Below are 22,281 nucleotides of genomic sequence, written 5' to 3' on the forward strand. Positions count from 1 at the left end.
GGTGCTAGAGAGTCAGTGCAAGTAGTCAGGGAAGCCATTTGATTAATTATTCAGCAGTCTTATGGCTTGGTGGGTAGAAGCTGTTCAGGAGCCTTTTGGTCCCAGACTTGGCACTCCGGTATCACTTGCCGTACCGCTTTTCCTACCTGCAAAAGCAACAACAACAAGGACAACCGGTAAAGTAAGTTAAAATATAATTTTATTCAACATTCTGGCTTGTATAGGTTGTGAGAGGAAACTTTCCTGATCCAGATGCTCATTTATGCCCGACGTAGAATTCAATGAAATTTAACGTCGGGTCTCCAGGCTAGTAAATTGATTGCATATGTAAAACCCAAATGTGTGAATAGCCCTAATATTTGACTGAATACAATTATTTTCCATGTTTTTACCCCATGGCATCAGAGACATCTTCATATCCAGTCAAGATTGTTTTGAACAAGCAGAAGAGTAGCTCACAGTGGAGAGACAGAGAGATGGCTGTTGAAGAGGACTCTCAACCCCAGGTGTGATGCATCACCTTTTACAACTATAGAGACCTGACCTCTTGGATCAATTCTGCTATTGGAATATCAGGAGAATTTATCGCTTTTGTGTGATTCATGAGTATGAAAATGGTTAGATATGGTTTGTGTCCAGAGTAATAACCTCAGTCCCCTGTTACAGCCTACAGATGTGGAGCAGAGAGTGGAGACTGAACCCATACTGATCAAAGATGAGGAGACAGCAGAGGACGTGTGGAAGGCTGACCCTCAGGAAGAGCTCAGGGTCACTGGAGAGGGTGGGTGCGACCATAAGGGGTACTGCTCTGTCTGTCTATGGAAGACTGTGTGGGTGTGGTGGTATGCACGTTCCAAATTGCTACATTGGTGTTGGGTGTTTTATGTTCTGGCATATGGAGCGCACGGACACACAGTCAGTTCTAACTGTTAAGGGTCTTTTGTAATGTTTTTCATGTTTATCCCGAAATCTTTAGAGCCTGGTTCCAAACCTAGGAAACCACCATCCTTTGAACAACGGTACTGTAATGAAGAATTCATCACACAACCCAACATATCTCCTGAAGACTCAGTGGAACATTACCCCAATTCTGATCATCCAGAGGAACCAGGTACACCCCGGCTCGCGTCTACAGAAGTGTTCAGCACAGAGCAGCACCGGCAGGACGAGGACGAGGACTCACTAGACCTAGTGATGGTGAAGGATGAGAAAGAGGAGGAGCTAGATCAGACCACGGCCCTGGCAGGACCTGACCAGTTTGTTATGGATGAGACTGATGGGCAGCTGTGGACCTCTGTGGATCCAGGCAGAGATACTGACCCTGATGGCCACCCAGATTTCTCCTTTCATTCCACAGAAGAGTACTCTCAGAATATCTCAATTTTCCCATCTCATAGTGGGCTGCCATCCGTTCCTACTATGACAGATGATGTGGGGCCATCGCTTCACTCTTCTATATGGAAACCACATGCTAACATGTTCAGTGCAGCATCACACATGAAAAGACATATCAGGACAATGGCTGATGGGACTAGACAACAGATGCCAGAGGGAGAGAACAGCGAGAGGCTGAACTCAAATAATGAAGGAAATAGTTTAGCTCTACAGCCAATGCAGCATCAATACAGGGCTTCAGAAGCAACGGTGAGATTGAGTGAGTGCATGACAGAGTCAAACATGGCCACCACCTCCACCTTCTCTGGATACAGCCTGAGTCGCAGTAGTTTTAACATGGTGAAGAGAATGAGGACTCAGTGGAGGTCGGGCGGCACCACCGAGAGGCGTTTCAGCTGCACTTTCTGTGGGAAGAGTTTCCAGCGTCTCTGCCAGCTCAAAGAACACCTCCGGAGTCACACCGGAGAGAAACCGTACACTTGCGAACAGTGTGGCAGGAGTTTCACCAAGCAGTGCAACCTGATCAGACATGCTATGGTCCACAGCGGGGAGAAGCCCTATGAGTGCACACAGTGTGGGAAATGCTTCACCAGGCGCTCCAAAATGACATCGCATCAGAGAACTCACATAGTAGAGAGTCCAGTGTCTCAATACGTGGTGCCCGCATACCCTGGGGATCCACACAAAAGTTGAATGTAGTCTCATGAGATGGAACTTAATTGTATAGTTGTTCTGTAACACTTTATGTGAAAATGTGGTACAGAAGTTATTTTGAGACATTTTCAAATGTTTTCCTCACAATTGATTTGTAAAATGGTTTTCATGTTTGACTATTGATGGCTCCTCACTTTCGTTTTAACAACCTATTTACAACTGGTAACAATGTGTATTTGTACCACAATCATAAAAACAATGTTATATAATAAATAATCGTATTGATTTTATGAGTCAATCTGCGCTTTAAAATTAATAATACATGGGACCTATATAGAGCTTTTTAATTAGCCAAAGTTGATTTAGAATTGTAGAAACTAAACACAAAAAAACAGATCACTGCAAGACACCAGACTAACAGCAAGAAGAAACTAAAAGATGAAACAAAGAGAAGAGGGAGGGGCTTAAAGTAGGGAAAAGTGTGATGTGACCCTCAGTCCTCTCGTCTCTTCTTGAAAAGGTAATAGGGGAGGTGGCGAGGAGAGTGATGGGCATGAAAATGTGCTTGTATGTAATGACAGTCCTTATCCACTCAAGCGTCATCAGGAAAGGACATTTACAGGGATAGATCCCAAAATAAATGTAAAGTGATAATTCGTTTTTAAGTTAGTTGTGCAAGACATTTTTATAGATAAAAGGATAAGTAGCATATCATTTTTAAAGGTGAACTGCACTCACCGATTCTGCTTGTGTTCCGGTGCTCATTAAGAAATGCAGCGTCCATTACTGAAGCCCAAAATAGTTGTCTTTGTGGTTTAATGTGGATATTTCTTTGCCATTCAATCACAACAAACAAACAAGGGCAGTGGTGAGTAACTTAGTGACAGCGAGTTAAGCTAAGCTATCTGCTATGGAGACTTAGAAGTTTTTAAGTTGACTTCTCGCCTCTTGACTGACTCGCCATCTCAAGATGATCTGCTAATTCAGTTCTATGTGTAGGCTAAAGCCTGTGTTGACCTTGTGTTTAGCCAACCTGACAGCAGCTAGCTAGCTAGCACAGCTTCGGGATAGACTATCGAGCTGTAACTATCTAGCTGGCTGATATTTCTCTGTCATCAGTTATAGTGCCTTCAGAAAGTATTCATATCCCTTGACTTATTCCACACTTTGTGTTACAGCCTGAATTCAAAATGATTGTTTGTTTTTTACCCATCTACACACTACCCCATAATGACAAAGTGAAAATGTAGTTTTTTTTGCAAATGTATTAAATGAAATACAGAAATATGTAATTTACATAAGTATTCACACCCCTGAGTCAATACATGTTAGAATCACCTTTGGCAGCGATTACAGCTGTGAGTCTTTCTGGGTAAGTCTAACAGCTTTGCACACCTGGACTGTACAATATTTGCAATATTTGTCAAAACTGTAACTAGGCCACTCAGGAACATTTAATGTTGTCTTGCTAAGCAACTCCAGTGTATATTTGGCCTTGTTATAAGTTATTGTTATTGTATCCAGGACATAACGTTTAATTCTTTGCCACATTTTTTGCAGTTTTACTTTAGTTCCTTATTGCAAACAGGATGCATGTTTTGGAATATTTTTATTCTGTACAGGCTTCCTTCTTTTCACTCTGTCATTTAGGTTAGTATTGTGGAGTAACTACAAGTCACCATTGGCCTCATCGTGAAATCCCTGAGTGGGTTTCTTCCTCTGGCAACTGAGGACGCTTGTATCTTTTGTAGTGACTGGGTGTATTGATACACCATCCAAAGTATAATTAATGCTCAAAGGGATATTCAATGTCTGCTTTTTTATTTTTACCCATCTACCAATAGGTACCCTTCTTCGTGAGGCATTGGAAAACCTCCCTGGTCTTTGTGGTTGAATCTGTTTGAAGTTCACTGCTCAACTGAGGGACCTTACAGATAATTGTATGTGTGGGGGACAGATGAAGTAGTCATTCAAAAATCATGTTAAACACTTATTGCCAGCCCATGCAACTTATGTGACTTGTTAAGAAATGTTTTACTCCAGAACTTATTTAGGCTTGCCATAACAAAGGGGTTGAATACTTATTGACTGAAGATATTTCAGCTTTTCATTTTTTAAAAATTAAGTAGTAAAAATGTCTAAAAACAGAATTCCACTTTGACATTATGGGGTATTGTGTGTGTGTGTGTGTAAGCCAGTGACACAATCTCTATTTAATCCATGTTAAATTCAGGCAAAATGTGGAAAAAGTCCAGGGGTGTGAATTCTTTCTGCAGGCACTGTATGCCAAGATAGCAAGAAGTGTCTGGAATGTTTTTCATGAGACACTAGGTCTACAACACCTTGCTACAAAATAGCTTGCAACTTGATATCAACAAATGTGTTGAATATCCCTTCTTCAGTCAGCTCTGATGTCAACACAATATTCTATAACAGGCTAGTTTTGTCTAGTCCCGTTTCTCGTTATGTCTGTTGTTAGATCATTCCCGGGGGACAATTAGCAGAACTAATATCCCTACAGGTGGAAGCTACATGTGGACATTGCACAAAACATGGCCAGCTAGAGTGTAGATAAATGTATCAACAACAAAAAAATCGAAGGGTGTGTTTGTTACAAAGACAAAATATTTTCTGCTGTAAATAGGCTATCATATTGATTTGCTAATTAAGACAGTACAGTCGTGGTCAAAAGTTTTGAGAATGACAAGTATTGGTCTTCACAAAGTTTGCTGCTTCAGTGTTTTTAGATATTTTTGTCAGATGTTACTATGGTATGCTGAAGTATAATTACAAGCATTCCATAAGTGTCAAAGGCTTTTATTGACAATTACATTAAGTTTATGCAAAGAGTCAATATTTGCAGTGTTGACCCTTCTTTTTCAAGACCTCTGCAATCCGCCCTGGCATGCTGTCAATTAACTTCTGGCCCACATCCTGACTGATGGCAGCCCATTCTTGCATAATCAATGCTTGGAGTTTGTCAGAATTTGTGGGTTTTTGTTTGTCCACCCGCCTCTTGAGGATTGACCACAAGTTCTCAAAGGGATTAAGGTCTGGGTAGTTTCCTGGCCATGGACCCAAAATGTTGATGTTTTGTTCCCCGAGCCACTTAGTTATCACTTTTGCCTTATGGCAAGGTGCTCCATCATGCTGGAAAATTCATTGTTCGTCACCAAACTGTTCTTGGATGGTTGGGAGAAGTTGCTCTCGGAGGATGTGTTGGTACCATTCTTTATTCATGGCTGTGTTCTTAGGCAAAATTGTGAGTGAGCCCACTCCCTTGGCTGAGAAGCAACCCCACACATGAATGGTTTCAGGATGCTTTACTGTTGGCATGACACAGGACTGATGGTAGCGCTCACCTTGTCTTCTCCGGACAAGCTTTTTTCCGGATGCCCCAAACAATCGGAAAGGGGATTAATCAGAGAAAATGACTTTACACCAGTTCTCAGCAGTCCAATCCCTGTACCTTTTGCAGAATATCAGTCTGTTCCTGATGTTTTTCCTGGAGAGAAGTGGCTTCGTCGCTGCCCTTCTTGACACCAGGCCATCCTCTAAGTCTTCGCCACACTGTGCGTGCAGATGCACTCACACCTGCCTGCTGCCATTCCTGAGCAAGCTCTGCACTGGTGGTGCCCCGATCCCGCAGCTGAATCAACTTTAGGAGACGGTCCTGGCGCTTGCTGGACTTTCTTGGGCGCAATGAAGCCTTCTTCACAACAATTGAACCTCTCTCCTTGAAGTTCTTGATGATCCGATAAATGGTTGATTTAGGTGCAATCTTACTAGCTGCAATATCCTTCCTTGCCTGTGAAGCCTTTTCTGTGCAAAGCAATGATGACGGCACATGTTTCCTTGCAGGTAACCATGGTTAACAGAGGAAGAACAATGATTTCAAGCACCACCCTCCTTTTAAAGCTTCCAGTCTGTTATTGTCAACACTCTCACCTGTGTTAACGAGAGAATCACTGACATGATGGCAGCTGGTCCTTTTGTGGCAGGGCTGAAATGCAGTGGAAATGTTTTTTTGGGATTAAGTTCATTTTCATGGCAAAGAGGGACTTTGCAATTAATTGCAATTCATCTGATCACTCTTCATAACATTGTGGAGTATATGCAAATTACCATCATAAAAACTGAGGCAGCAGACTTTGTGAAAATTAATGTGTCATTCTCAAAACTTTTGACCACGACTGTATGCCTCGACTTCGCAAATGAAAATACGTTGTGTAGAGCACAACCACAGAACAAGGAGCATATACATCTTTGGTACAACTTCAGCTGTCCCAGAACTAGCAGGGAAGTCTATTCTATTTCTTTGGTCTATTCTAAGGATTTGGCTGTCTAACCACACACTGACATGCACATCTCTCTGGGTGAGGTTCTGTCTTCAAGTCTCCAGTGGGTGATGAAGTCCCTTCCATCTATGTAATGTATTACTGGTTATGGACAGGTGCAGTCAGGTGATAGGAGGGGTAGAGTGCATGACACTCCATCCTGGACATGACAGAGTTGGCCTCAACCCATGGGTCCAGCAGGCAGTTAAATAAAAACAGTCAGATGTAGGAAGTTGGCACTCTTCTTATACCACTATCAAATTAAATCAAATTGTATTTGTCACATGCGCCGAATACAACAGGTGTAGACCTTACAGTGAAATGCTTACTTACAAGCCCTTAACCAACAATGCAGTTCTAAGAAAAATAAGTGTTAAGTAAAAAATAGATAGGTAAAAAAAGAACAAATAATGAAAGAGCAGCAGTAAAATAACAGCAGCGAGGCTATATACAGGGGGTACCGGTACAGAGTCAATGTGCGGGGGCACAGGTTAGTTGAGGTAATATGTACATGTAGGTAGAGATAAAGTGACTATGCATAGATAATAAACAGAGTAGCAGCTAGCCATTTGATTAGCTGTTCAGGAGTCTTATGGCTTGGGGATAGAAGCTGTTAAGAAGCCTTTTGGACCTAGACTTGGCGCTCCGGTACCGCTTGCCGTGCGGTAGCAGAGAGAACAGTCTGACTAGGGTGGCTGGAGTCGTTGGCCATTTTTAGGGCCTTCCTCTGACACCGCCTGGTATAGAGGTCCTGGATGGCAGGAAGCTTGGCCCCAGTGATGTACTGGGCCGTACGCACTACCCTCTGTAGTGCCTTACGGTCAGATACCAAGCAGTTGCCATACCAGGCGGTGATGCAACCAGTCAGGATGCTCTCAGTAGTGCAGCTGTAGAACCTTTTGAGGATCTGAGGACCCATGCCAAATCTATTCAGTCTCCTGGGGGGGAATATGCTTTGTCGTGCCCTCTTCACGACTATCTTGGTGTGTTTGGACCATGATAGTTTGTTGGTGATGTGGACACCAAGGAACCTGAAGCTCTCAACCTGCTCCACTACAGCCCCATCGATGAGAATGGGGGCGTGCTCGGTCCTCCTTTTCCTGTAGTCCACAATCATCTCCTTTGTCTTGATCATGTTGAGGTAGAGGTTGTTATCCTGGCACCACACGGCCAGATCGCTGACCTCTCATTGTTGTCGGTGATCAGGCTTGCCACTGTTGTGTCATCGGCAAACTTAATGATGGTATTGGAGTCGTGATTGGACATGCAGTCATGGGTGAACAGGGAATACAGGAGGGGACTGCGCACGCAACCCTGAGTGGCCCCCGTGTTGAGGATCGGCCCATCAGGAAGTCCAGGATCCAGTTGCAGAGGGAGGTGTTTAGTCCCAAAGTCCTTAGCTTAGTGATGAGCTTTGAGGGCACTATGGTGTTGAACGCTGAGCTGTAGTCAATGAATAGCATTCTCACCTAGGTGTTCCTTTTGTCCAAGTGGGAAAGTGCAGTGTGGAGTGCAATCGAGATTGCATCATCTGTGGATCTATTGGGGTAGTATGCAAATTGGGGTGGGTCTAGGGTTTCTGGGATAATGTTGTTGATGTGAGCCATGACCAGCCTTTCAAAGCACTTCATGGCTACAGACGTGAGCGCTACGGGTCGGTAGTCATTTAGGCAGGTTACCTTAGTGTTCTTGGGCACAGGGACTATGGTGGTCTGCTTAAAACATGTTGGTATTACAGACTCAGTCAGGGACAGGTTGAACATGTCAGTGAAGACACTTGCCAGTTGGTCAGCGCACAGCTTATCATGAGAAACTCTACCTCAGGCGAGCAAAACCTTGAGACTTCCTTAATATTAGATTTCGTGCAACAGCTGTTATTATGTAGCTACTGACCAAGCTTCCTCCAGGAAGAAGCTTTGAATCGGTTAGTAACCTACAGAGGAATATGAGAAGAGTGCAATTGCTGAACTTATGTAGATATTCTAAACAAAGTGTTTTGATAACTTGCAAGTGTAATGGTTCCATGTAGAATAAACCATAATTCACATAATACTGTAGAAAGTGTTCTTCTAATATAACAATGTACAAATATTACACTTGTCTTTCATCTTCTATTGTCATTCACAGCCGATAAAAATACTGTATCACCATTTTGTCTGGTGGTACAAAATGTGCCTATTTACACTTTGTAGAAAATGTTGACACTAGAATGTATGTTTTTGACTCATATCGATGCCACATAGGCCGTTTAAACCAGAGAAGTTGGTTCTAGGAGGAAGTTCCTCTTTAAATGTGTGCATGCTTTACTCCTCCGACAATACAACTGCTGATTCTAAGGGGGTGTGGCAGATAACAAAACTCTTGAAGGGCACAATTGCGGCCTGCAATTCGTGGCGTTCCTGTATGTGGGCATTCCTGCATCTGCAGGAACCCCTCTTTATACTGCAAGTTAGCTAGCACACAGTGTCCCAGCTAACTAGCAAGTTAGCTAGCACATGGTGGCCCCCCGATCCTTCCACCTGCTGTGCTAGCGATAAGCGGGGGAGACACCGGTAGACAGTGTCCTTCGCCCACGCCTGTCAGGCACAGTTTTCTACAGCACGCGGGAGGAGTGGGCGACACTGTGTGCTAGCTAACTAGCAAGCTAACACATGGTGTCACTAACAAGCTAGCTAGTTAGCTAGCACATGGTGTCGCCCCAGCCTCCCGCCTGCTGTGCTAGCGTGAGGCGGGGGCAACCGGTAGACACAGTCCTTCAACCCTTCCTGTCAGGCAGTTTTCCCTCAGTTCTGTTAACGACGGTAAGGGCTGGTGTTCGGCAGGCAGGAGCGAAGGAGCGAAAAAACTCATACCTTTATTTCTCTTGACTCGCATTCAAAAGTGTCACAAGGAGTACGCTATGCTGAAGAGGTGGGACTTTAGGAGGGACTGAAAGATGGTGATGTTCTCAGTCACAGATGGCTGGTGGGAGGGAGTTCTAGAGCCTTGGTGCAACCCTGGAGAAGGCCCTGTCGCCGAAGATCTGGAGCTTGGACTTGGGAACGGCAAGGTGGCCTGCTGTGATGGAACGTGAGCGTGTGGGTTGGTAGGGGAGAAGAAGGTCGGAGAGCGGGCAAGGTGGTGAAGGGCTTTGTAGGTCAGAAGGAGGATCTTGTAGTTAATAAGTTGGGAGACAGGGAGCCAGTGGAGTTCATGGAGGACAGGGGGCATGTGTTGCGAGGACTTAGTGTGGTTAAAGAGTCGGGCTGCAGAGTTCTGAACCATTTGGAGCTTATATAGGGAGGCTTGCGTTGATGCCGGAGAGTAGTAAGTTGCAGTAGTCGACACGGGAGGTGATGAATGTGTGGATGAGGGTTTCAGCGAAAGGAAGGGAGAGAAAGGACCTGACTTTGGCAATATTGTGGAGGTGGAAGAATGAGGATTTGACAGTGTCGGATGTGGTGGTCGAAGGAGTGTGGAGTCCAGGATGATGCCAAGGTTGCGTGTGTGGGGGGATGGCGAGACAATGGTGTCATAAATGGTGAGTGTGAGTTTGCCAACTCTGCTGATACACTCCCCTATGTATGTATTTGGACACTCCAGCATTTTGGATTTGAGATCAAAAGTTTTATGATGCGACAGAACTGAATGTCAATTTGAGGGTATTTTCATACATATCTGTTTTACTGTTTAGAAATGAATGCACTTTATGTATCTAGTCCCCCCATTTGAAAGTGTCATAAGTACTTAGTGTATTAATACATTATTTACCATACACAACATAATCTGAAACACAACCAAATAAACTGCAAATGTATCCAAGTTTGTAGAGTAGTCATTGCATGGTAGGAATATGGGACCAAATAATAAACTTGTGTCGTTTTGGAGTGAACAGAGTGCCCCATGGTGGTGGTGGGATTCTGGTATGTGTAGGTATAAGCTACGGACAACGAACACAGTTGCATTTTATCAATGGCAATTCGAATGCACAGAAATACCGTGACGAGATCCTGAGGCCCATTGTCGTGCCATTCATCTGCAGCCATCACCTCATGTTTCAGCATGATAATGCACGGCCCCATGTTGCAAGGATCTGTACACAATTCCTGGAATCTGAAAATGTCCCAGTTCTTCCATGGCCTGCATACTAACCAGACATGTCACCAATTGAGCATGTTTGGGATGCTTTGGATCCACGTGTAGGACAGCGTGTTCCAGTTCCTGCCAATATTCAGCAACTTTGCACAGTCATTGAAGAGGAGTGGGACAACATTCCACAGGACACAATCAACCGCCTGATCAACTCTATGCAATGGAGATGTGTTGTGCTGCATGAGGCAAATGGTGGTCACACCAGATACTGACTGGTTTTCTGATCCACGCCCCTACCTTTTTTAAAGGTATCTGTGACCAACAGATGCATATCTGTATTCCCAGTCATGTGAAATCCATAGGTTAGGGCCTAATGAATTTATTTCAATTGACTGATTTGTGATTTCCTTATATGAACTGTAACTCAGTAAAATCTTTGAAATTCTTGTGTGTTGCATTTATATTTTTGTTCAGTGTGTATATACCTTTTTCTGTCCTTTAATAAATACCATACCACATTTTCAGAATGGTTTCATTAGGTTGTGTAGATGACAATATTTGATCATATATAAATATGTTGTGAAGGAGTCATTGGATGGATACACCGTGCTGCATTTGTGGTGGGAACCACGTGCCCGAGTTTCAAGAGTGCCCTGTGAAGGTGAAGGAGGTCGAAGTAGCGCCTAAAGGGATTGGGGTAGACATATATTTTTCACCCTTTCCCTATTTCCCCATGTTTTTTCTGCGTTAAAGTTCCCCAGTTTTCACCCCACACAGTAGGTGGCGGCTGTTATGTTTGTTCCTTTGAATAATGACAAACCGGGGCGTAGGTTGAACCACTTTTAATAAACTGATACTTTAGCTAGCAATCTCCCTGTGTAGCCATACTACAATCCCCCCCACCCCCCTCGCATAGCCTGCTGGGTAACGTAGTCTTCATGTTATTAACGCATAACAACACAGCGGCATGCACATCTAACGTATGTTTGCGGACCGCCATAATACCATAGAAGAAGAAGAAGAAGCCGACCAAGAAATGCAATTGCGCACGCATTTCCCACATTGTTGCCATTTATCAACATCTACGGGTTGTTTATCGCACATTAGCTTGGAAATTGTATACAACTTACTTCACACAGAGAATACACATCTGTAATTTGGATCTTAACAAAATGGCCAGCTGCAATTTTCAGGCACAGTTGGTATCCATTATGGAGGTATTAGCTAAAGCAGCTGTAGCAGAAATAAACAAACGTGTAGATGATAGCTGTGCAGTTATACGCTTGGAAATGACCCAAAGCCAGCGAGATATTGATATACTGAAAAGGAAGTGTCAAATGATGGAGAGCGAGCTGAAGAAGACACGAGGACGAGTCAAGAGAAAAGGTAGTTGATTTATCCGTTATTCATGGTAAATTGATTGTATATGCAAAACCCAAATGTCTGAATAGCCCTAATATTTGACTGAATATTTTCCTATTTTTTTATTTTATTCCATGGCATCAGAGAGATCTTCATATCCAGTCAAGATCGTTGTGAATAAGCAGAGAAGTAGCTCACAGTGGAGAGACGGAGAGAATGCTGTTGAAGAGGACTCTCAACCCCAGGTGTAGCCCTTGATCATGACTCGCAGTTCCATTCCATTACACATAACAATCATTGGACGAAGGCGTCTTCTGTACAGGGGACGCTACATTACTATGCATCGCTTGAGGTACGGTTTTGGAACTGTACTGTGATGCCCAAACTTGTGAAACATAGATGTCTACGATTGTTTCAGATTTGGTCAGGTCTGGACCAACCAAATGTGGTGGTGTTTGGGGGCGGAGCTCATTACAATAATAGCCAGTGTGTAGAATAATACCCAAATATACAAAACAACAGTGGTGTAAAGTACTTAAGTAAAAATACTTGAAAGTACTACTTAAGTAGTTTTTTTTGGGTATCTGTACTTTACTTTACTATTTATATTTTTGACAACTTTTACTTCACTACATTCCTAAAGAAAATTATGTACTTTTTACTCCATACATTTTCCCTGACACCCAAAAGTACTCGTTACATTTTGAATGCTTAGCAGGACAGGAATGGTCTAATTCAGTGTTGGAGCATGCCCCTAGCTATCCATAAATTAAAAAAACAAGAAAATAGTGCCGTCTGGTTTGCGTAAGATAAGGAATTTGAAATTAATTATACTTTTACTTTTGATACTTAAGTAAATTTAAAACCAAATACTTTTACACGTTTACTCAAGTAGGATTTTACTTGGTGGCTTTCACATTTACTTGAGTCATTTTCTATTAAGGTATCTTTACTTTTACTCAAGTACGATAATTGGGTACTTTTTACACCATTGCAAAACAAGGATATTGCATATTTCTACCTTTGTGTACCTATTCAGGATACATCACCATGAAGAGAATGATATTCATATCCATAATTATTCATTTCTGTATAGTACAGATCAGGGACCCATGATGTAATTCCATTACCGGATGTAAATCCACTTAATCTACTGTAGTTCAATAACCACTTTTTTTTTTTTACTCAAGGTGTCATAGCTGACACCCCATTCCTTCTGCAGACATCTTTGAATCTTAATTCGGAGCAGATATTTTAAAAATGTGGCAAACTAGGGAAAATTTTACCGTAATTCTGTTACCAAACTTTACATCTGCACAGTTCTTCCAGTTTTTGTGAAATGTTCAGTGTAAATTGTTCAAAGACTGTGTCTCAATGGGCTTTTCCTGGTTAAATAAAGGTAATACAAATAAATATATGGTGTGTCCAGAGTAATAACCTCAGTCCCCTGTTACAGCCTACAGATGTGGAGCAGAGAGTGGAGACTGAACCCATACTGATCAAAGATGAGGAGACAGCAGAGGACGTGTGGAAGACTGACCCTCAGGAAGAGCTCAGGGTCACTGGAGAGGGTGGGTGTGACCATAAGGGGTACTGCTCTGTCTGTCTATGGAAGACTGTGGGGGGTGGGGTGTGGTGGTATGCACGTTCCAAATTGCTACATTGGTGTTGGGTGTTTTATGTTCTGGCATATGGAGCACACGTACACACACAGTCAGTTCTAAAGCAGTCATGTTTTCCAACTGTTAAGGGTCTTTTGTAATGTTTATTTTATGTTTATCCCCAAATCTTTAGAGTCTGGTTCCAAGCCTGGGAAACCACCATCCTTTGAGCAACAGCACTGTGATGAGGAGTTCATCACACAACCCAATATATCTCCCGAAGACTCAGTGGAACATTACCCCATTTCTAATCGTCCAGAGGAACCAGGAACACCCTGGCTTGTGTCTACAGAAGTGTTCAGCACAGAGCAGCACCGGCAGGACGAGGACAAAGACTCACTAGACCTAGTGAAGGTGAAGAATGAGAAAGAGGAGGAGCTGGATCAGACCATGGCCCTGGCAGGACCTGACCAGTTTGTCATGGATGAGACTGATGGGCAGCTGTCGACCTCTGTGGATCCAGGCAGAGACACTGACCCTGATGGTCACCCAGATTTCTCCTTTCATGCCACAGAAGAGTACTCTCAGAATATCTCAATTTTCCCATCTCATAGTGGGCTGCCATCCGTTCCTACTATGACAGATGATGTAGGGCCATCGCTTCACTCTTCTATATGGAAACCACATGCTAATATGTTCAGTGCAGAAAAACACATGACAAGAGATGTCAGGACATTGGCTGATGAGACTAGACAACAGATGCCAGAGGGAGAGAGCAGTGAGAGGCTGAACTCAAATAATGAAGGAAATAGTTCAGCTCTACAGCCAAGGCAGCATCAATACGGGGCTTCAGAATCAACAGTGAGATTGAGTGAATGCATGACAGGGTCAAACATGGCCACCACCTCCACCTTCTCTGGATACAGCCTGAGTCGCAGTAGTTTTAACATGGTGAAGAGAATGAGGACTCAGTGGAGGTCGGGCGGCACCACCGAGAGGCGTTTCAGCTGCACTTTCTGTGGGAAGAGCTTCCCACGTTTCTGGCAGCTCAAAGAACACCTCCGGAGTCACACTGGAGAGAAACCGTACACCTGCGAACAGTGTGGCAGGAGTTTCACCAAGCAGTGCAACCTGATCAGACATGCTGTGGTCCACAGTGGGGAGAAGCCCTATGAGTGCACACAGTGTGGGAAATGCTTCACCCAGCGCTCCAACATGACGTCACATCAGAGAACTCACATAGGAGAGAGTCCAGTGTCTCAATATGTGGTACCCGCATACCCTGGGGATCCACACACAAGTTTAATGTAGTCTCAGAACAGATAGAACAAATAGTTCATAATTGCATTACGTTTTGAAAACACTTTCAATGTGAAAATGTAGCTGAATCAACATTACTTGCTATCTTCTACACTATCTGATGTGCTTACTTTTTGTATCTAATACCTCTACTGATATACTCCCCTACGTATTTATTTGGACAGTGAAGCTAAAACTTTTAATTTGGCTCTATACTCTAGGATTTTGGATTTGAGATACAATGTTATATATGAGGCGACTGAATGTACTGAATGTCATCTTTTATTTGAGGGTATTTTCATACATATGTTTTACCGTTTAGAAATGAAAGCACTGTATGTATCTAGTCCCCCACATTATAAGGTGGCATAAGTATTTGGACAAATTCCCATATGATGTATTACATTTTGTCAATCGTTTAGTATTTGGTCCCATATTCTTAGCACACAATCGCTACATCAAGCTTGTGACTACAAACTTGTTGGATGCATTTGCAGTTTGTTTTGGTTGTGTTTCGGATTATGTTGTGCCCAGTAGAAAGTAATGGTAAATAATGTATTGTGTCATTTTGGAGTCACTTTTATTGTAAATAAGAATAGAATATGTTTCTGAACCCTTTTACATTAATGTGAATGCTACCACTATTACGGATAATCATGGATTAATCATAGATAATGATGAGTGAGAAAGTTAGAGGCATAAATATCATGCCACCCAAAAGATGCTAACCTCCCATGTTATTGGTAGTGGTGAGAGGTTAGCATGTTTTGGGGGCATGATCTTTGTGCATCTGTAACTTTCTCACTCATCATTATCCACGATTCATTCAGGATTATCCGTAATCATGGTAGCATCCACATTAATGTAGATTATATTCTTATTCTTAATAATGTTCTAATTTACAATAAGTGACTCCGACACAATATATTATTTACCATTAATTTATATTGGCCACAACATCATCCGAAACAACCAAAACAAACTGCAAATGAAACCAACAAGTTTGTATAGTCACAAGCTTGATGTTGTCATTGCTTGGTAGGAATATGTGACCAAATACTAAACTTTTGACTAAATTAAATAAACTAAGTGAATTTGTCCAAAATACTTATGACACCTTCAAATGGGGGCAGCAGGCAGCCTCGAGATTAGAGCATTAGGCCAGTAACCGCAGGTTGCTGGTTCGAATAAAGGAGCCGACAAGGTGAAACATCTTTCGCCCTTGTGCCTTTGAGCAAGGCATTTAATCCAAATTGCTCCAGGGGCGCTGTACAATGGAGACCCTGCCTGTGACCCCACTCCCTGCGGGTGTCTCGGGCAGATGGGATATGCAAGAAATACATTTTCATTACACACTTGTGAGACAAATATAATCACCCCCAAAATTATTATTCTAAATGGGGTGACTAGATATATGACGTGCATAAACAGATATGCATTAAATATCCTCAAATAAAAGGTGACATTCTGTACTGTCCCCTGATATAAAGTATTTGATCTCAAATCCAAAATGCTGGAGTATAGAGCCAAATTAAAAGTTTTAGCTTCATTGTCCAAAATAATAAATAGGGGAGTATATGCATGTGCCTTATAATCCCTAAGAGAATAACCTCCGCTATAATGCATGAATAATGCAATAGTTACTTGAAATATACAGTATTATTAAATGAAGTTTACATTAAACTAGTTTATCATCTTTGTTCCCCAGCTGTGTGTCTAACAAGTTATAAACCTTTTTCTATCATTTAATAAATACCATACCACATTTTCTAAATGGTTTCATTAGGTTGTGTCGATGACAATATCTGATCATATATAAACCATGAGTTTTTATGAATGGTTGAAGAACGTGTTTTTGCATTTTACGTTTTACCACAGTGCAACATGCATTATGCATATATAGCCTTTTATGCATTAAAAACCATGCATGTGAGCCACTGCATTGCACTGCACTCTCCCCTTCATGTAGCAATAACAATTGACTAAAACAGAATACGTTTTATGGTCTGAATTCATTATTCAGATAGTAAAAATGATTTTATTATTCAATAGATATGTCTACCCTACATGCAGACTAGAATAGACCCTGGTACTGTATTTGTCTTGCCAGTGATAATTCCAGCAATATGAAGGCATGTTGTAGTCTCATATTTACGGTAATAAATACTTACGTCACGAGTTGAACGGAAGTGCGATTGCAATTGTGCACGCATCTCCAATTCAGACATTGTTGCCATTTATGAACATCTACGGATTGTTTAGTGCACATTAGCTTGGAAATTGAGAGTACAAATCTGTAATTTGGGCTGGACAAGATGGCCAGCAGCAATTTTCAGGCGCAGTTGTTATCTATTATGGAGGTATTAGCTAAAGCAGCTGTAGCAGAAATAAACCAACGTGTAGATGATAGCTGTGCAGTTATACGTTTGGAAATTACCCATAGCCAGCGAGATATTGATGTACTGAAAAGGAAGTGTCAAATGATGGAGAGCGAGCTGAAGAAGACACATAAACGAGTCAGGAGAAAGGGTAGTTGATGTGTTATTCATAGTCAATTGAATGCATTGCATATTCAAAACCCAAATGTGTGAAATATAGCTCTAATATTTGACTGAATACAATTATTTTCAATTTTTTTACCCCATGGCATCAGAGAGATCTTCATATCCAGTCAAGATTGTTTTGAACAAGCAGAGGAGTAGCTCACAGCGGAGAGACAGAGAGATGGCTGTTGAAGAGGACTTCCAACCCCAGGTGTGATGCATCACCTTTTACAATTACAGAGAACTGACCTATTGAATCATTTCTGTTATTGTAACAGGAGAATTTACCGCTTTTGTGTGATTCATGAGTATGAAAACGGTTAGATATGCTGTGTTTCCAGAGTAATAACCTCAGACCCCTGTTACAGCCTACCGATGTGGAGCAGGGAGTGAAGACTGAACCCATACTGATCAAAGATGAGGAGACAGCAGAGGACGTGTGGAAGGCTGACCCTCAGGAAGAGCTCAGGGTCACTGGAGAGGGTGGGTGCAAATCAAAACAAATCAAATAATTTTATTTTCACATACACGTGTTTAGCAGATGTTATAGCGGGTGTAGTGAAATGCTTGTGCTTCTAGCTCCGACAGTGCAGTAATATCTAACAAGTAATATCTAACAATTTCACAACATATACCCAATACACACAAAACTAGTAAGGAATGGAAGGGGTACTGCTCTGTCTATGGAAGACTGTGTGGGTGTGGTGGTATGCACGTTCCAAATGGCTACATTGGTGTTGGGTGTTTTATGTTAGCCTATGGAGCCAACGTACAGACACAGTCAATCCTAAAGCAGACATGGTATGCAACTGTTAAAGGGATACTTTGGGATTTTGTCAATGAGGCCTTTTTTCTACTTCCCCAGAGTCAGTTGAACTCGTTGATACCATTTTTTTGTCTCTGTCCAGTATGAAGGAAGTTAGAAGTAGTTTTGCGAGCCAATGCTAACTAGCATTAGCGCAATGACTGGAAGTCTATGGGTATCTTCTAGCAAGCAACAGTAGTAGATAACCATAGACTTTCAGTCATTGCACTAACGCTAGTTAGCATTGTCTCGCGAAACTACCTCTAACTTCCTTCATACTGGACACAGATACATACAAATTGTATCAACAAGTTCATCTGACTCTGGGGAAGTAGTTAAAGGACATAATTGACAAAATCCCAAAGTGTCCATTTTAAAGGTATTTTGTAATGTTTATTTTATGTTTATCCCCAAATCTTTAGAGTCTGGTTCCAAGCCTGGGAAACCACCATCCTTTGACCACGGGCACTGTGATGAGGACTTTATCACACAACCCAACAAATCTCCCGAAGACTCAGTGGAACATTACCCCAATTCTGATCATCCAGAGGAACCAGGCACACCCCGGCTCGGGTCTACAGAGGTGTTCAGCACAGAGCAGCACCAGCCAGACAAGGACTCACTAGAGCTAGTGATGGTGAAGAATGAGAAAGAGGAGGAGCTGGATCAGACCACGGCCCTGGCAGGACCTGACCAGTTTGTTATGGATGAGACTGATGGGCAGCTGTGGACCTCTGTGGATCCAGGCAGAGACACTGACCCTGATGGCCACCCAGATTTCTCCTTTCATGCAACAGAAGAGTACTCTCAGAATATCTCAATTTTCCCATCTCATGATGTAGGGCCATCACTTCACTATTCTATAGTGAAACCACATGCTAACATGTTCAGTGCAGCAGCACACTTGAAAAGACATGTCAGGACATTGGCTGATGAGACTAGACAACAGATGCCAGAGGGAGAGAGTAGTGAGAGGCTAAACTCAAATAATGATGGAAATATTTTAGCTATACAGCCAAGGCAGCATCAATACAGGGCTTCTTCAGAAGCAACGGTGAGATTGAGTGAGTGCACGACAGAGTCAAACATGGCCACCACCTCCACCTTCTCTGGATACAGCCTGAGTCACAGTAGTTTTAACATGGTGAAAAGAATGAGGACTCAGTGGAGGTCGGGTGGCACCACCGAGAGGCGTTTCAGCTGCACCTTCTGTGGGAAGCGCTTCCAACGTTTCTGGCAGCTCAAAGAACACATCCGGAGTCACACCGGAGAGAAACCGTACACCTGCGAACAGTGTGGCAGGAGTTTCACCAAGCAGTGCAACCTGATCAGACATGCTCTGGTCCACAGTGGGGAGAAACCGTACGAGTGCACACAGTGTGGGAAATGCTTCACCCAACGCTCCAAAATGATGTCACATCAGAGAACTCACATAGGAGAGAGTCCAGTGTCTCAATATGTGGTACCTACATACCCTGGGGATCCACACACAAGTTTAATGTTGTCTCAGACCAGATGGAACAAATAGTTCATAATTGCATTGTTTTTTCTGTAACACTTTTTATGTGAAAATGTGGTACAGAAGGTATTTTGGGACATTTTCACAAGCTTGTCTGCTCCTCACTTTTATTTTAACAACCGATTTACAACTGGTAACATTGTGTATTTGTACCAAAAAATCATAAAAAACATGTTATATTCAATCAAATTTGTTCTGTGGTTTTAGATCAATAATACACTCCCCTACGTATTTATTTGGACAGTGAAGCTAAAATATTTAATTTGGTTTTATACTCCAGCATTCTGGATTTGAGATCAAATGTTTTTTATGAGGCGACAGTACAGAATGTCACCTTTTATTTGAGGATATTTTTCATACATATCTGTTTTACCGTTTAGAAATTAATGCACTTAATGTATGTTGTGTCGTCCCCCCCCCCCAATTTGAAGGACGCAAGTTAATTTATAGTGTATTACATTTTGTCCCATATTTCTAGCACGCAATGACTACATCAAGCATGTGACTCTACAAACTTGTTATATGCGTTTACGGTTTGTTTTGGTTGTGTTTCGGATTCTGTTGAATATAAATTAATTATAAATCATGTATTGTCTAAATTTGGAGTCACATTAACTGTAAATAAGAATATAATATGTTTCTGAACACTTTTACATTAATGTGGATGCTACCATAATTACGGATAATCATGAATGAATCGTGAATTATGATGAGTGAGAAAGTTACAGATGCACAAAGATCATGCCCCCAAAACATACTAACATTTTTTCGGGATATGATATCTATGCCTCTAACTTTCTCACTCACCATTATTCACGATTGATTCATGATCATCCGTAATCATGGTAGCATCCACATGAATGTAGAATTGTTCAGAAACATATTATATTCTTATTTACCATTCATTTCTATTGGGCACAACATTTATTTTATTTTTATTTATTTCACCTTTATTTAACCAGGTAAGCCAGTTGAGAACAAGTTCTCATTTACAACTGCAACCTGGCCAAGATAAAGCAAAGCAGTGCGATAAAAACAACAACACAGAGTTACATATGGAATAAACAAAAACAAAACGTACAGTCAATAACACAATAGAAAATCTATATACAGTGTGTGCAAATATATTAAGTTATGGAGGTAAGGCAATAAATAGGCCATAGTGCAAAATAATTACAATTTAGTATTAACACTGGAGTGATAGATGTGCAGAAGATGATGTGCAAATAGAGATACTGGGGTGCAAATGAGCAAAATAAATAACAATATGGGGATGAGGTAGTTGGGTGGACTAATTACAGATGGGCTGTGTACAGGTGCAGTGATCAGTAAGCTGCTCTGACATCTGATGCTTAAAGATAGTGAGGGAGATAAGTGTCTCCAGCTTCAGAGGTTTTGCAGTTCGTTCCAGTCATTTGCAGCAGAGAACTGGAAGGAATGGCGGCCAAAGGAGGTGTTGGCTTTGGGGATGACCAGTGAGATATACCTGCTGGAACGCATACTACGGGTGGGTGTTGCTATGGTGACCAATGAGCTAAGATAAGGCAGGGATTTGCCTAGAAGTGATTTATAGATGACCTGGAGCCAGTGGGTTTGGCGATGAATATGTAGTGAGGGCCAGCCAACAAGGGCGTACAGGTCACAATGGTGGGTAGTATATGGGGCTTTGGTGACAAAACGGATGGCACTGTGATAGACTACATCCAATTTGCTGAGTAGAGTGTTGGAAGCTATTTTGTAAATGACATCGCCGAAGTCAAGGATCGGTAGGATAGTCAGTTTTACGAGGGCATGTTTAGCAGCATGAGTGAAGGAGGCTTTGTTGCGAAACAGGAAGCCGATTCTAGATTTAACTTTGGATTAGAGATGCTTAATGTGAGTCTGGAAGGAGAGTTTACGGTCTAACCAGACACCTATGTATTTGTAATTGTCCACATATTCTAAGTCAGACCCGCCGAGAGTAGTGATTCTAGTCGGGTGGGTGGGTGCAAGCAGCGTTCGATTGAAGAGCATGCATTTAGTTTTACTAGCGTTTAAGAGCAGTTGGAGGCCACGGAAGGAGTGTTGTATGGCATTGAAGCTCGTTTGGAGGTTTGTTAACACAGTGTCCAATGAAGGGCCAGATGTATACAAAATGGTGTCGTCTGCGTAGAGGTGGATCTGAGAGTCACCAGCAGCAAGAGCGACATCATTGATATACACAGAGAATAGAGTCGGCCCGAGAATTGAACCCTGTGGCACCCCCATAGAGACTGCCAGAGGTCCAGACAACAGGCCCTCCGATTTGACACATTGAACTCTATCTGAGAAGTAGTTGGTGAACCAGGCGAGGCAGTCATTTGAGAAGCCAAGGCTATTTAGTCTGCCAATAAGAATGTGGTGATTGACAGAGTCAAAAGCCTTGGCCAGGTCGATGAAGACTGCTGCCCAGTACTGTCTTTTATCGATCGCGGTTATTATATCGTTTAGGACCTTGAGCGTGGCTGAGGTGCACCCATGACCAGCTCGGAAACCAGATTGCATATCGGAGAAGGTACGGTGGGCGGGGTAAGGGTAGCTCTCGATTGTCGTAGATGTATCGGTGGTGACAGTGTTTCCTAGCCTCAGTGCAGTGGGTAGCTGGGAGGAGGTGCTCTTATTCTCCGAACATAATCCGAAACACAACCAAAACAAACTGCAAATGCATCCAACAAGA

At 42.4% G+C, this 22,281-nt stretch overlaps 3 protein-coding genes across 4 annotated transcripts; all 3 read left to right on the forward strand.

The window, feature by feature from the left end:
* Positions 1-715: 715 nt before the first annotated feature.
* On the forward strand, positions 716-2,347 carry LOC121535604 (zinc finger protein 333). Its single transcript, XM_045206052.1, has 2 exons — positions 716-800; positions 977-2,347. Exons 1-2 carry the CDS (start codon positions 716-718, stop codon positions 2,086-2,088), a joined length of 1,197 nt encoding a protein of 398 aa, XP_045061987.1. The 3' UTR covers positions 2,089-2,347.
* A 9,078-nt stretch (positions 2,348-11,425) lies between these two features.
* On the forward strand, positions 11,426-15,070 carry LOC121535602 (zinc finger protein 16-like). The gene is made up of 4 exons (XM_041842827.2): positions 11,426-11,843; positions 11,964-12,064; positions 13,276-13,390; positions 13,614-15,070. Exons 1-4 carry the CDS (start codon positions 11,630-11,632, stop codon positions 14,729-14,731), a joined length of 1,548 nt encoding a protein of 515 aa, XP_041698761.2. The 5' UTR covers positions 11,426-11,629; the 3' UTR covers positions 14,732-15,070.
* Positions 15,071-16,914: 1,844 nt separating this feature from the next.
* On the forward strand, positions 16,915-20,174 carry LOC121535603 (zinc finger and SCAN domain-containing protein 2-like). Of its 2 annotated transcripts, XM_041842828.2 has the most exons (4): positions 16,915-17,248; positions 17,373-17,473; positions 17,631-17,745; positions 18,490-20,174. In XM_041842828.2, exons 1-4 carry the CDS (start codon positions 17,035-17,037, stop codon positions 19,593-19,595), a joined length of 1,536 nt encoding a protein of 511 aa, XP_041698762.2. In that variant the 5' UTR covers positions 16,915-17,034; the 3' UTR covers positions 19,596-20,174. The 2 variants fall into 2 exon arrangements, with proteins under 2 accessions (XP_041698762.2, XP_041698763.2); XM_041842829.2 differs by lacking the exon at positions 16,915-17,248 and having other exon boundaries at positions 17,255-17,473.
* The last annotated feature ends 2,107 nt before the right edge of the window (positions 20,175-22,281 follow it).

This window comes from Coregonus clupeaformis, chromosome 21 (assembly GCF_020615455.1).
Source record: "Coregonus clupeaformis isolate EN_2021a chromosome 21, ASM2061545v1, whole genome shotgun sequence".
Lineage (NCBI taxonomy): Eukaryota > Metazoa > Chordata > Actinopteri > Salmoniformes > Salmonidae > Coregonus > Coregonus clupeaformis.